The sequence below is a fragment of the Chiloscyllium plagiosum genome, chromosome 5 (assembly GCF_004010195.1).
Source record: "Chiloscyllium plagiosum isolate BGI_BamShark_2017 chromosome 5, ASM401019v2, whole genome shotgun sequence".
In the NCBI taxonomy this organism is placed as follows: domain Eukaryota; kingdom Metazoa; phylum Chordata; class Chondrichthyes; order Orectolobiformes; family Hemiscylliidae; genus Chiloscyllium; species Chiloscyllium plagiosum.
The window spans coordinates 73286139-73300709 of record NC_057714.1 but is presented as its reverse complement, the minus strand read 5'-3'; the positions used below and the strand labels follow the sequence as shown (position 1 = coordinate 73300709).

The 14571-nt window shown below is 40.4% G+C and overlaps 1 protein-coding gene across 7 annotated transcripts in view; it reads right to left on the bottom strand.

The window, feature by feature from the left end:
- adam22 (ADAM metallopeptidase domain 22) overlaps nucleotides 1–14571 on the bottom strand; it is a 364949-nt gene that overhangs the window by 72662 nt on the left and 277716 nt on the right. For all 7 annotated transcript variants that reach the window (XM_043690347.1, XM_043690348.1, XM_043690350.1 and 4 more), the window contains exons 21-22: nucleotides 3066–3171; nucleotides 374–493 (exon numbers count right to left, since the gene is read on the bottom strand). In XM_043690347.1, coding sequence (XP_043546282.1) covers nucleotides 374–493; nucleotides 3066–3171 — 226 coding nt within the window. The remainder of the gene's footprint in view (nucleotides 1–373; nucleotides 494–3065; nucleotides 3172–14571) is intronic.

Below are 14571 nucleotides of genomic sequence, written 5' to 3'. Positions count from 1 at the left end.
CCGAACCAGAGGACACAGCTTAAAAATAAGGGGTAGACCATTTAGGACAGAGACGAGGAGAAACCTCTTCACCCAGAGTGGTGGGTGTGTGGAATGCTCTGCCCCAGAAGGCAGTGGAGGCCCAGTCTCTGGATTCATTTAAGAAAGAGTTGGATAGAGCTCTCAAGGATAGTGGAATCAAGGCAGGAACAGGATACTGATTGAGGATGATCAGCCATGATCATAATGAATGGTGGTGTGGCCCAAAGGGCAGAATGGCCTACTCCTGCACCTATTGTCTATTGTCATTAATACTAGATAAGACATAACTACAGGAAGGAATCTTCTCTATCTGTTATCTTGTCACTTGGGCATCAGAAATATAGTGACTTACCTGCAGTTGATATGCTTGTGCTTCTGTAAGAAGGTAGAGACAGTCACATCACCTGAGAGTTCTCCGATTCTTGGCACACCAGAGGTATCATCGCACAGCAGATAGCCACAAAGTACGTCTCTGGATTAAATCATAAGTATAGTCAGGTCCATGTTAAAGGAAGATTAAGTTTCCATATTAAGTTTTCACACATGCAATCTAATCATTACATTTCTCAATTTCAAGTTGTACATTTTGCATGTTTTACACACCAGTGTGACACCTGAACTAAATAAACAGCCATAAAATTCAAATTAGTTAAGCTACTGAGTGGAGAAATTTATTTCCATAACTTCAGTAAAGAGGTGTTGTGAACTTCAATATTTTTCCTTTTACAAAATACAATACCAGAATGCAAATTGGAGCAAAATATAAAATTGCATCATTATTACACCAATGTGAAAATGTAACAATACAAGAAGCATTTGAAACAAAACAGAAAAATGAATGGTACAAACAGAGGTTAAACGTCTTTAATCTAAGCAGCTTTACAAAGACATGGTTGTACTGCTTGCTGGTTTGAGTCTGATAAAATTCGCTTCCCTCCAATTATCTTGGCGTTTGGCTTCAGTGATGATCTCCATTGGGAACTGCTTGTAGTCCCAATAGTGATCAGTACTTCTGCCTGGTGCTGCTAAAACCATGGTATTGCCAGCCATCTGATAGGCAAGCAGCCCTCTGAAATAGGACTTTCATTCCCTGAGAAGTGGAAATCCTGCCTCAGCTAATGAAATGTTAAGTGCAGCATGGCTGCCATACTCCCTAGGTGAACTGCTTTTTTATTTAGCTAAAAAGACAGGGAACATAAAGTCCAGCATATAAAATGCATTTCAGACTGTTTCCTGGAACAGTAAGTCATGGAACCAACCATGGAAGAGATTATTTTTGACGATTATGTGTAATGAGATAAGGCTAATCAATGCTATCACAGTAGGCGGTTGTTTGGGTAAGAGTGGCCATACTATAAAAGTTTACATTGAGTTCTATTAGGAAATACTTGAGTTTGGAGCTAGATCATTAAACCTAAATGATCCCAATTAAGTTGAAACGAGGAATGAGTTGGGTCAGGTAAACTAGAAAACTTGATTTAAGATTATAATGATAGAAATAAAAGTTAATGATAAGTATTACTGAGACACGGTTACAAAAGTGAACACTTCTGAGATCAGAAAATTGAAGTGTTTCAATATCTCAGAAGTCTGGGATGAAAGAGAAAGAAGGTGGGATAGCTCTGTTAATAAAGAATGAGATTGGTACAATAGTAAGAAATAATCTTGTTTCAGAGGATCAAAATGTAGAACCAGTTTGGATAGAGGTAATAGAGATTTGGATAGACAAATAAAATTGGCAGTGTATAATGACATAATTAATTCATGAACTTTACAATAAAGAATCTTCTGTGTAAAATTGATCATAATGTGATAGAATTTAATATTTAGTGTGCGAGTAAAAACATCTGGTCAGAAACTGGCACCTTCAATTGAAGTAAAAGCAATAATAATGGAATGAAGACAGAGTTGGCTAATGGGGAATGGAAAATCAATTTGAAGGTAAGGACATTGCAGTAGACATTTAATGGGATATTTCGTAACTAAGATATAGTTCATTGAGAAGGAAAAGCTCTATAATATGAATCTTTCATCTGTGGCAAACTAATAAAGTTAAGGATGGGATAAAATTAAAAGAGACGTATAAGGAGGTATAAAGGTTAGTGATAGGCCAGAAGATTAGGCAAGTTTTATGTGTCTGTGTTGAGGTGTTGGTAGCTGATGGCAGGCATGTGTGGATTCTTCTGAAAAATGCTGAGTTAGTAGGACCATGGGAAAATTGTCAAGTTTTCATTCAGCAGAAAGCTGAGACCTTGAAGCTATCTGAGAACTGTGCATAAAATAAAGACAAGAATGTGATGTAGATTACTCACTCTACAAGATAAGAGACTGTAGGATTATAAAGCCCTTTAGAAATAGTAGTAAACACAAAGTATTTCATTATTAAGTAAAGGTTAGCAACAGCCATTTTCTTGATCCTGATTGATCAAGAGAAGAATGCTGAATCACTGGCAGAAGATGACTAGGGGGAGTGAGGGTTTAATTGGATAAGTTGAAACTTTATTGCTGGAACAGCACAGCAGGTCAGGCAGCATCCAGGGAACAGGAGATTCGACGTTTCGGGCACAGGCCCTTCTTCAGGAAGGATTGGATAAGAGCTGGGATACAAGATGGCCTCCAAATCAAATGTGCACAGTGGAGAGATCTAGAGACAAGGCTAACAAGATGAAAGATAATTATGGAAGAGAAATGCAGGGATGAATAGCCCAAAGCTCAAAGGTACAAGTGAAGTCATAATCTGTCCACTATCCAGTCATGATGCAGGATGAATATATTAGAACCCTTATTAGACTATAAATCACGAAGTTTACCTCAAAATGTAATAAACTTGCTCTGACTTGAACTCATTAGTCTCATTATTGGAATTTGCACCAGTCCATTTTCATAACAATTAAAGGATTCATTTTTGTCAAAATTGCAACAACCATTTCACTTCCAAAGTAATTTATTATATTTTGAATTGTTTTGAAACAATTTGGTCTGATCTCACAAAATTTCAATTAAAATATTATTGCACTTGAAATGTAGATAAAAAGTTTACTTACTGTTTATTGCATTGGATCCAGGTGTCTTTGTTTTTGCCACAATTTCCTTTCTCTGTCCCTTCAATGTTAAGCTTTTCATAACATAATTTGTCTGCAGCTCTTGCTTCTAATAAACAAATGTTTGGACTTATTTTCACTTTTAGCAAGTGGGAATAATTTTGACATAAATGATAAATAAAACCTATTTCAACAACGTAAGAAACAAAGTTGGAAAAGGCATTCCTAAAGCCATCAAGCAATCCAAAAATACAAAGAAATTGACATCATGAAATGAAAGAGATGAACAATTATAGAATTACTGATGTTGCTGAAGATCCATTTAAGCTCAAATAAAATATATAAAAGGGAATACTGTATAACAAAATCAGAAATTAATGATTAATGTGTCAACAGTCAAATTAAAATATGTAAATCTTCAACTATTCCAATACACTTGGCCTAACATTAAAAATGTCATAATTGGTGATTAGAAGTCTTACATCCATCCACCCCAAAGATGGCCATTTTTGTGAGGCAAGGATGGACAATTCCAATTCCAGGAGTTCCCACGTCAAGTGTCTTTAATGGAATCTGACATATGGTTAGTAGAAGCATATCTGAACAGAACAGGATTACTTACTCCATGATTAGTAGGAAAGGGAACCACACAGGAGTTTAACATTAACCATGGTCTGGACACCAAAGGGTTGAAGAGACTAACTGAAATACTCAAATTGCAAAGTAGTGCCTCTCTGATGCTTCAGGAGGATGCATCAGGGGCTCTGTGCCACAATTTGAGCCAGGTTAGTTTTGTGGCACAGTGATGTGTCTGCAGTGGTGTGGGTGCTCATCACTGGGCTATAAAACAGGAAGTACCATTTTTGTCCCAGAGGACACTAGGAAACATGTCAAAATGTCCAAAATAGAACATCTTTGTCGCACAGAAGTACACACTATAAAATGTACCACAATTATTCAATAGCTGAAGTGATCCAGTAGGATCTGAACTTAAGATATATTCAAGGTTAGGTTAAGATGAAAGAGAAGATAGCTGAAGAAAGAAGACAACTGCAATGACTACTGATGACAAATCTGCACAGGTGTCCTCAGAGGTGAAGCTGGAATATACCAGAAGATGGCAGCATTGTCCAATATCATAACAGTCAACTTCCAACAAAGCAAGAAGTTGTATATCATGCGTTCACATAACTTAGCAATATTTTAAGCAAGAGGAAACTATTAATTTAACATTCTCTTTGAAGGTACTGATCGATATCCTAATCTGATTCTGCAGCTAACAGTAGCACATACAAGATGTTTTTAACACTTGCCGTGGTGCTCACTTCCATCACCTTGTTTAAAATCACTTCCTTCATTTTAACATTTTTGGCTTATTCTCGTCCCTGAGAGCTCTATCATTTACTCCCTTAAGACAAGCATATGAAAATAACAAAAAGAGGGTGTGCAGGCAGGGGGATTAATTAGACAAAGTGATACAGGCATAGAGAAGATGAGCAGTTTGAAATGTTGGAGAGAAATGAAAAGGAAATAGATAAGCAGAAAGTGAGTCAAAGAAAGACTTCCTGATGTGATCCTTTTTTTTCTCCCATGGTTTTCCTCAAGAAAAGTTTGGCTTGCATCACTGCTCCCCTGCTCAGACACCAAGAAAAATGAGCAGAGAGGATCCCAATTACGTTAGACTGATCATATTGGCATGAGTGTCCTACTCTTTCAAAATCCAAAGTTGATCTCCCAAGTCCATGTGATGTTATTTGAGTGGTGCTTAATGCACTCCCAAACATTAACCTGTTTAGACATTGCTATACAACATCTCTCCAAGTATTTTCTCCCTAAGTTTCGAACTGTACAAATTCAGGCTATCTGAAGATTTCACAATTCTCCCCAGATGGGTTGAAATCTGTTGACTTTGATTCTGCTCTTGATAGTTTGATGTCTGTAAATCCATTAGAAGTGGAGGATGCTTTAATTCCAGGGTTTCTTTCACAGAGCATGTATTTCCTGCTGAAGCAGGGAATTCCTCCATTGTAATAAATGGAAGACCATTAATTTCATTTGCTTCCTTCTTGGAGGGTGTTGACTTGTTGAAACATCTGGAGCAATTTTTTTTTTATTTTTTGGCAACATCCTGGATTTCTGAACCAAGCTGCTTCTTCTTGACAGTTGCCTAGATCACTAGGCCAGAAGATATCTTCTTGAACATGTCCTGACTGTGTCATCCCATCTTAGAGTGGCTTCTATGACACTGCATTCATTACATTCTCAATATATACCTCAACATGCAGATGCATGTGTTTCTGTTTCTTTAGAACTGAATGGATTCTACTCATCTCCTGTGATATGATCGATATTCTCCTCTTAAGTTTGATCTGTGTTGCTTTTAGATTTCTGCTTCACTCACCATGTGTATGGCCTTCTCTAAGATCAAATCTTTCTTTATCTGTAATAAATCTAACAAAGACTCAGCATTAACAACAACAATTGTTTCTCATGAATTCTGACTTTAGTCACATGTTTTGTAATTAATTTGCAGAAATCATCAATGAAATTAACTATGGATGTCCTTCGATGCTGAATTCCCCCAGAATATCTTGCTTTTTCAAGGCTTTTATTTGTTGTTTCTTATATATGAACGAAAAAGCAAGGAACCAGAATAGGTCACTTATCCCTTCAAGCCTGCTCCACCTTTCAATAAGATCATGGCTGATCCCCCAGTAATCTTTCATCTCCTCGGTAATCTAGAATCGATTGTCTTCGTCCTCAAAAATGGTGCAAGGTTGTCCAAGGGCAAGAATCACAGAAGGTTAATATGTATGACCTCCCGAATCTTGCATTCAATTTCCCTTGCATTTGATATCAAGTGTCTTCTGAAAATCTAAGTTCGAATATCCACTGGCTCCCTTTTATCCATAGCACCAGTTACTTCGTCAAAGAACTCCAATAAATTAGTTAAACATAACTTCTCCTTGACAAATATATGTTGTTCTTGCCTGACTACTTTGAAATTTCCTTACTTAGCTTTTAGGAAATTTTTTTTTTTAGATTAGATTCCCTTCGGTGTGGAAACAGGCCCTTCGGCCCAACCAGTCCACACCAACCCTCTGAAGAGTAACCCACCCAGACCCATTTCCCTCTGACTAATGTACCTAACACTATGGGCAATTTAGCATGGCCAATTCACCTACCCTGCACATCTTTGGACTGTGGGAGGAAACCGGAGCACCCGGAGGAAACCCACTCAGACACGGGGAGAACATGCAAACCCCACACAGCCAGTAGCCCAAGGCTGGAATCGAACCTGGGATTTCTATTCTTCTACTGGTGTACATCCTCACATTGTCCAACATTATACTCCATAACTTAACCAATCCATTTCTCTTAAACTCCTATCCTTCTCAGAATTTGCTTTCCTACATATCCTTATCCCATCAGTAAATCTAATTACAATACAGTCTGACCTTTCATTCAAGTGATTAATGGTGATTGCAAATAGTTCAAGCCTCAGCACTGGTCCCTTGTCACTTGACTAGTTAATAGTTCACCAATCTGAAAATGACCTTTTATCCTGACTCTGTTTCTTGTTAGTCAGCCAGTCCTTTTTTTATTGGAGGATGAGGCCATTATTGGCACAGCTACCATTTATCGCACATCCCTAATTGAGTTAAGAGTCAATTATATAGCTGTAGGTCTGGAGTCACACGGAGGTAAGGATGGCAATTTCCTTCCGTAAAGGACATTAGTGAACTAGATGGGCTTTCGCTCGCCCTCCCACAATCGACTCTTAATTCCAAATTTTAATTAATTCAAATTCCATTACTTGCCATGGCAGGATTTGAAACTGGATCCCCAGAATGTTACCTGGGTCATAGATTCCAGAGTGTGGAAGCAGGTCGTTTGGCCCATTGAGTCCACACCGACCCTCCGAAGAGCATCCCACCCAATTCCCTCCCCTCCCAAGCTATCCCTATAAACCTACATTTCCCATGGCAAACCCACCTAACCTGCACATCCCTGGACACTACAGGCAATTTACCATGGTCAATCCACCTAACTTGCACATCTTTAGACTGTGGGAGGAAACCAAAGCACCCAGAGGAAACACGCACTAGGCACAGGGAGAATATACAAACTCCACACAGTCACCTGAAAATGGAATCAAACCTTGGTCCCGAGCACCATGAAGCAGCAGTGCTAACCACTGAGCCACCCTATTAGATCAATGCTGGGTCAATGGATTAACAGTCCAATTATAATACCACTAGGGTGTCACCTCCCTCTATCCATGCTAACATAGCCCCCCAAACAACATGAGCTTGTATCCTGTCAATTAACTGTTTATTCATCCTTTTGAATGCATTTTGTAAATCCAAATATTGCTATCCCTCTTCTTTACCATATTTTTAACATTCACCTAGAACTGTAATAAACCTGTCAGGTTCCCTTTTACAAAACCATGTTGACTCTGCCTGTTTGCATTATGATGTTCTAAATGACCTGCTACATTACTGAATTCTAGCAATTTCCCAATCTTAGATAATAGCTTTATGCTTCCTGGCTCCCCACTTCCTTGAATAGTAATGTTATATACTCTGAACTAGATGTTGTGGTTCTGTTCACCGAGCCGGGACCCCGTGTTGCAGACGCCTCGCCGCCCCTCCCCCCCCCGATCCAGGCGACACCCCCAGTGAAAGGACATAATTCAGAGTAAGGGGTCATACATTTAAGACAGAGATGAAGAGGAATTTCTTTTGCAAGGTTAGTGATTTTTGTTTAACACAGATGGCTGCTGAGGCTGGGTCATTAAATATATTCAAGGTTGAGAGAGACAGAATTTTAATCAGTAAGGAAATCAAAGGGTTATTGGGAAAAGACAGGAAAATGGAGTTGAGGGTTATCAAGTCAGCCACGATCTTTCTGAATGGTGGAACAGATTTCATAGGCAAAATGGCCTACTTCAACTCCTACATTTTATGGTCTTAAATCATCCAAGGATCCTGTTATAACATCTTTAATAGATTCCACCATTTCCCTTATGGCAGATGTTAAGCTGACTGGCCTGTAGTTTCCTGCTTTTTGCGACGTCCCTGTTGGAATAAAGGAGTTAAATTAGCTATTTGTTCATCTCAAGGAACCTTTCCTGAATCCAATGAGTTTTGGAAAATTAAATCCAACACATCAAACTATTTCACTGGCTACTTCTTTTAAGACCTCTTCAGGTGAAATACATCAGGATCTGGCAACCTGTCAACTTGCATTTTCAACAATTCACTTAGTACTACTTCTCCAGTAATTATAAATTTTTTGAGTTCCTCACTGCCTTTCAATTCCTAATTTACTGTTATTTTTGAGATGTTACTTGCACTAAAGCTTGGGGCAGCTGCTGACAGGGCACAGTGGGGGAAGACTACTGTCTTAGGTCTTCCTGCTGAAGTTAACTGGGGGTGAGTTCAGTTTTCGGATCCTCCTAGTGCCACAAATGAATGTAAATATAGTTTGGTTCAAGTAAGTGGTGTCTTTAGTTTGTTTGGATAGAGTCAAATTCCAATGTTTGTTTGTTTCCTTGACATGCTGCTATACAGAACCAATTTACTTGTATCCTTTTTAGTGAAGACTGATGCAAAATATCTTTTCAATTCATCGGCCACATCTTATTGTCCATTACTAATTCCCCAGACTCATTTTCGATAGGACCTACACTTACTTTATTAACTCTACTTTTTAAAAAATATCAAAAACTTTTCCTGTCAGTTTTATATATTCAGCTTTCTCTTGTACACTAATTTTTCCATCTTTACCAATCTTTTAGGAATTATTTGTTTTTTTTTAAATATTCTTTTACCTCTTGATGGGCTATAATGCTATCGTCCATGGTTTCAATAGAAAATGAAAGTGTGCTAACTTGTATATCTTCTGATTTGATCTAGTTTAGAATCAATTATGTATGTTAACAATTGCATCCTTCAAGATGTTCAATTCTGCATTTATTTAATCCATCTCTGAAATTAAACCTTCCTAGCAATATTATTTCTGCTGCCAATATCCTCCTACATGAATATTTATTTTTCTTACTTTAAGAGCTTTTAATTCTGCAACATAACAATGCTGTGACTGTTTACTGCTGTGCTAAAGGCTTTTCCTACATTTCTGAGTAAATTGGAGGACTCATACTTTTAATATAGTCTATTTGAATGAATCTCGCTACCTGTCTTTGTTTCCTTAATAGATTCACTGATTGAATTTCATTGCCTGCAGAATTGAATTGAATTGGATTTATTGTCACGTGTACCTAGGCACAGTGAAAAGCTCTGTCTTGCGAGCAATACAGGCAGATCACAGAGTTTATTAGCACAGATAAGTAAGTAATAGGTAAACAGTGGCAAAAACAAAAACACAGGTACAGTGAATGTTAAGAGTTTGTGAGTCCATTCAGTATTCTAACAACGGTAGGATAGACACTGTTACGAAACCGGCTGGTGCATGTTCAGGCTCCTGTACCTTTGCCCTGATGGTAGAAGTTGTAGAAAAACATTGCCAGGGTGGGATGGAACTTTGAGAATGTTGGCAGCCTTTCCTTGACAGTGGGCCTGGTAGATGGATTCTATAGATGGGAGGTTGGCTTTTGTGATTGGCTGGGCCGAGTTCACCACTCTCTGTAACCATATCCGATCTTGAATGGTACAGGTGCCATACATGGTAGTGATACATCCAGACAGAATGCTCTCGATGGCGCACCTATAAAAGTTGGTGAGGGTTTTCACCGTCATGCCAAATTTCCTCAGCTGCCTGAGGAAGAAGAGATGTTGTTGGGCCTTTGTAACCAGTGCATCCACATGAAGAGTCCAAGAAAGCTTGATGTAGATGACCACTTCCAGGAGCTTGACACTCTCCACTCATTCCACCTCTGTGCTGTTAGTGTGTTGGGGGGCATGAGTAACATCCCGCCGAAAATCAATAATGAGCTCCTTGGTTTTGCTGGCATTGAGAGCCAGGTTGTTCTCAGTGCCTCATTTTTCTAGGTCTTCCACGTCCTATCTGTAGTCTGTTTTGTCGCCCTCTGAGATTCGACCAACTATTGTGGTGTCATCAGTGAACTTGTAAATGGCATTAGTCTGGTATTTGGCAACACAGTCATGGGTATAGAGTGAGTACAGTAGGGGGCTGAGTACACACCCTTGGGGGCTCCAGTGTTGAGTGGTAGTGACAATGAATTATTGTCTCCAATCTTCACTGATTGTGGCCTGTGGGTCAGGAAACTGAGGATCCAGTTGCAGAGAGTGGGGCTCAGTCCGAGATCACTACGTTTAGTAATCAGTCTCGAGGGGATAATAGTGTTGAAGGCTGAACTGTTGTCAATGAGTAGGATTCTTACGTATCTGCTCTTGGTGTCAAGATGTTTGAGGGAGGAGTGAAGACAAGTGAATGAATAACCAATTCCATTTCCTTAAAGGCTTTACTGAATAAATCCCACTCTTCATGGCTCGAAAGATGAATCCAGTTCCTATATCAGTTTTTTGTAGACAATTCCTGCTATCTGCAGTGTTACTAATACTTTCCATTATTTCTCATGTGCTTTACCAGGGTAAGTTCCATTGTCTGCATCATGGTTTAAATAATGGGTGTCCTACCTTTGCTGTGATCTCAACAGTCTCCGAAGTTTCTTCTTCTACTGGTCCTTATTTGCTTATGATGGTGTTCAAAGTTTGGGAGAAGATTTGTAGCTCGGGTGCTCGTTGTTGTGGTTCTATTCGCCGAGCTGGGAATTTGTGTTGCAGATGTTTCATCCCCTGTCTAAGTGACATCCTCAGTGAAGCCTCCTGTGAAGCGCTTCTGTGATGTTTCCTCCGGCATTTATAGTGATTTGTATCTGCCGCTTCCGGTTGTCAGTTCCAGCTGTCCGCTGCAGTGGCCGGTATATTGGGTCCAGGTCGATGTGCTTATTGATTGAATCTGTGGATGAGTGCCATGCCTCTAGGAATTCCCTAGCTGTTCTCTGTTTGGCTTGTCCTATAATAGTAGTGTTGTCCCAGTCGAACTCATGTTGCTTGTCATTTGCGTATGTGGCTACTAAGGATAGCTGGTCATGTCGTTTCGTGGCTAGTTGGTGTTCATGGATGCGGGATCGTTAGCTGTCTTCCTGTTTGTCCTATGTAGTGTTTTGTGCAGTCCTTGCATTTTTGATGTATGGTAGTGTGGCTAGTCCTTTGGGTTGTGGCATGTCCTCATTCCGTTGTCTTTCCCTTAGGCATCTGTTGATGAAATTGCGGGGGTATCCGTTTTTGGCAAACACATTGTATAGGTGTTCTTCTTCCTCTTTTTGCAGTTCTGGTGTACTGCAGTGTGTTGTGGCCCTTTTGAACAGTGTCTTGATGCAACTTCTTTTGTGTGTGTTGGGGTGGTTGCTTTCATAGTTTAGGACTTGATCTGTGTGTGTGGTTTTCCTGTATACCTTTGTGGTGAAATCTCCATTCGGTGTTCTCTGTACCATCATGTCTAGGAATGGGAACCATGAATACCAACTAGCCATGAACCGACATGACCAGCTATCCCTAGTAGCCACACACTCAGATGACAAGCAACATGAGTTCGACTGGGACAACACTACTATTATAGGATAAGCCAAACAGAGAATAGCCAGGAAATTCCTAGAGGCATGGCACTCATCCACAGATTCAAACAATAAGCACATCGACCTGGACCCAATATACCGGCCACTGCAGTGGACAGCTGGAACTGACAACCGGAAGCGGCAGATACAAGTCACTATAAATGCTGGAGAAAACATCACAGAAGCGCTTCACAGGAGGCTCCCACGCACTGAGGATGTCACCTAGACAGGGGGATGAAACGTCTACAACACAAATTTCCAGCTTGGCGAACAGAACCACAACAGCTTATGGGGGTGGGTCAGCTCACTTGGCTGGATGGCTGGTTTGCAATACAGAGTGATGCCAACAGCATGGTACAATTCTTGCATATGTTGAGATTGCCATGAAGGACTCTCCTTCTCAGCCTCTCCCATGGCCTGAAGTATGGTGGGCCTCAGGTTAAACCACCATCAGGCATCTCTCTCTAATGGTCTGGTAGGATTAGGGTGACCATGTCTTCATTTGCTTTGGTTTCTAAATTGCTGTTTATCACTTTAATATTGGCTTTGTAATTTTCACAGGTCTGAATGAACGAATGATTTATTTGAATAAACAAATTTATTGTCACATGTATTTTAGTGAAAAAAACAGTAAAATACAGTAAAAGGCTTTTTCACTGTCGACATGATCCAGCGCCATTTTGAATAGTTTTAAGAATAAGAAAAGATATAGCTTAAAGACAGTCCATCAGTCCTGAATCAACTCATAATCAACGAAACCTTCACCGACATCCCTCCTCCACCACTATGCCACCACCTACACCTGACCCAACCAATGTTTAAGTCACCACTCTTCAGGTGCCACCTTTCACTGCTAGGCCGATTCTCCTCCGTCATGTCCTCGCCGCTGCCTGCACTGGACCCACCAATGCCAGGATCACACCTCTCGCAATCGGGCCCACCTCGTCGATGGCACTGTGATGCCCTTCCACCATTGCTTTGTTGCCATCAGCACCGGACCCAACCAACAGTCAAATCACTGATCCTCAGGTGTCATCTTTCACTGCCTGGCCTCGCTCGCAGATGTCGATGTACAGCCGTCGATTCCCTAACCAGGCCCCATGCTCACCCCGAGAAATTAAGGCTCACTCAACACCTTGCTGGGCTCAGTCTGTGTCAGGCCCACTCACTGCCGCCGATATCTTCCAAGCTTAGGACAAGAGGCAAGTGAAGAAAAGGAGAAAAGAAAAGAAAGAAAAGAAAGAAAAAAAAGGAACAGCGTTCTGACCAGACAAACCCCAGCTCAGGAGCCCTACTTCACTTCCGCCATCTTGATGACTATAAAAGTCTGCAACCTCATTTTAAATGGCTTCCTTTTCTATTGCCATGACTCATGGTGACAACTCACTATAGCAGCAATCCTCCATTTGTGTACTTTACTTCTAACATAACGCAGGCTTCACCTTTACCCAACAGGGATTTCAATTTTACTCAGGGAGCCACCGATGTTCGTTTGATCGCCAGCTGAATCTTGACTGAGGATCACTCCTCAGAATATTTACATCTAATGCAGTTTATAACTGTCTTGGTATGACCAGTGTTCCAGTTCCATGGAGTACCCAGCTCACCCTCTGCTACACACCTCTTATCGGGTCTGAAATGCTTTTTACCAAGGGCTGTAGATCCTGCCTTGCTGAAACTTGCCACAGGTTTCTCTCATCCAGGGTTCTCAAATGTTCAGTTCTTCTGGCTGCCAAATGTACAAGCAGCCTTCCTCAAACTGTAGATTTGAAGAAATATTCAGATCTCCATGAATACCACCTTTTTGCATAAAGCAGTTAAATGGAGTTCATATCCCAAGTCACCATGTAGTAAAATGAAACCTCATCATAGCTTTTCATAGTGTTCGGAGAAATTCAACAGAGCTGGCAAAATCTGTGGAGAGCGAAACAGAGTTTATGCTTCGAGTCCAAAGATTCTTCTTTGAAACTTACTTCAGTTTCAAAGAAGCAACTTTGAACTTGAAACATTAACTATGTTTTTCTATCTCCAGAAGTGCTGCCAGATCTGATGAGATTGTGCAGCATTTTCTGTTTTAATTTCAGGTCTCCAGTCCCTATAGTATTTTGCTTTTATCATCATGATGTATGGTCCAACTGGTAGACTTTGCTGGCACCACTATCTTCTTTCTTGGTAAGGATCGAAAGTCTATTGCGATGGAGGGAAACCACTTGGTAATGTATTGAGAAGGGGTTCTTGTCTTAAACAAGATGTAGTCTATTGAATGATAGCAATGAGATACCAGTTATATTTGGCTTAACAGACATCATTACTAAGACCTATGAGGAAGAATTTGATGTTAGGTCTTCCTCCCTCGAAAACCAAAGTTGTTCTCTCACTCTATGTAAAATGGTCATATTGGACAGTGGTTAATGCTCTCCCTGGTATTAATCCTTTCTGACCCAACACCAGTATACAACACTGCTCCCCGAACCCTGTTCTCAGGCGGACTGCTTTGAAGTACAAAGGCAGCAGATGCAAAGGAACAATACCACCTTCAGGTTCCTCTTCAAACCACACACTATCCTGACTTGGAACTGGAGTGCCATTCCTTCATTGTCACTGGGTAAAAATCCTCCTATCTTAACAGCAATGTGGGTGTCTCTACATTGCACGGATTGCAATGGTTCAAGGAAATTATGAGGGGCATGGATAAGATGAATAGCGAAGATCTTTTTCCCCCGGTAGGGAAATCCAAAACGAGAAGGCATAAGTTTAAGGTGAGAGGGGAAAAATTTAAAAGGGACCTAAGGGGCAATTTTTTTCATGCAGAGGGTGGCGCATGTATGGAATAAACTGCCAGAGGAAGTGGTGGACGCTTGTGCAATTACAACATTTAAAAGGCATCTGCATGAGTACATGAAT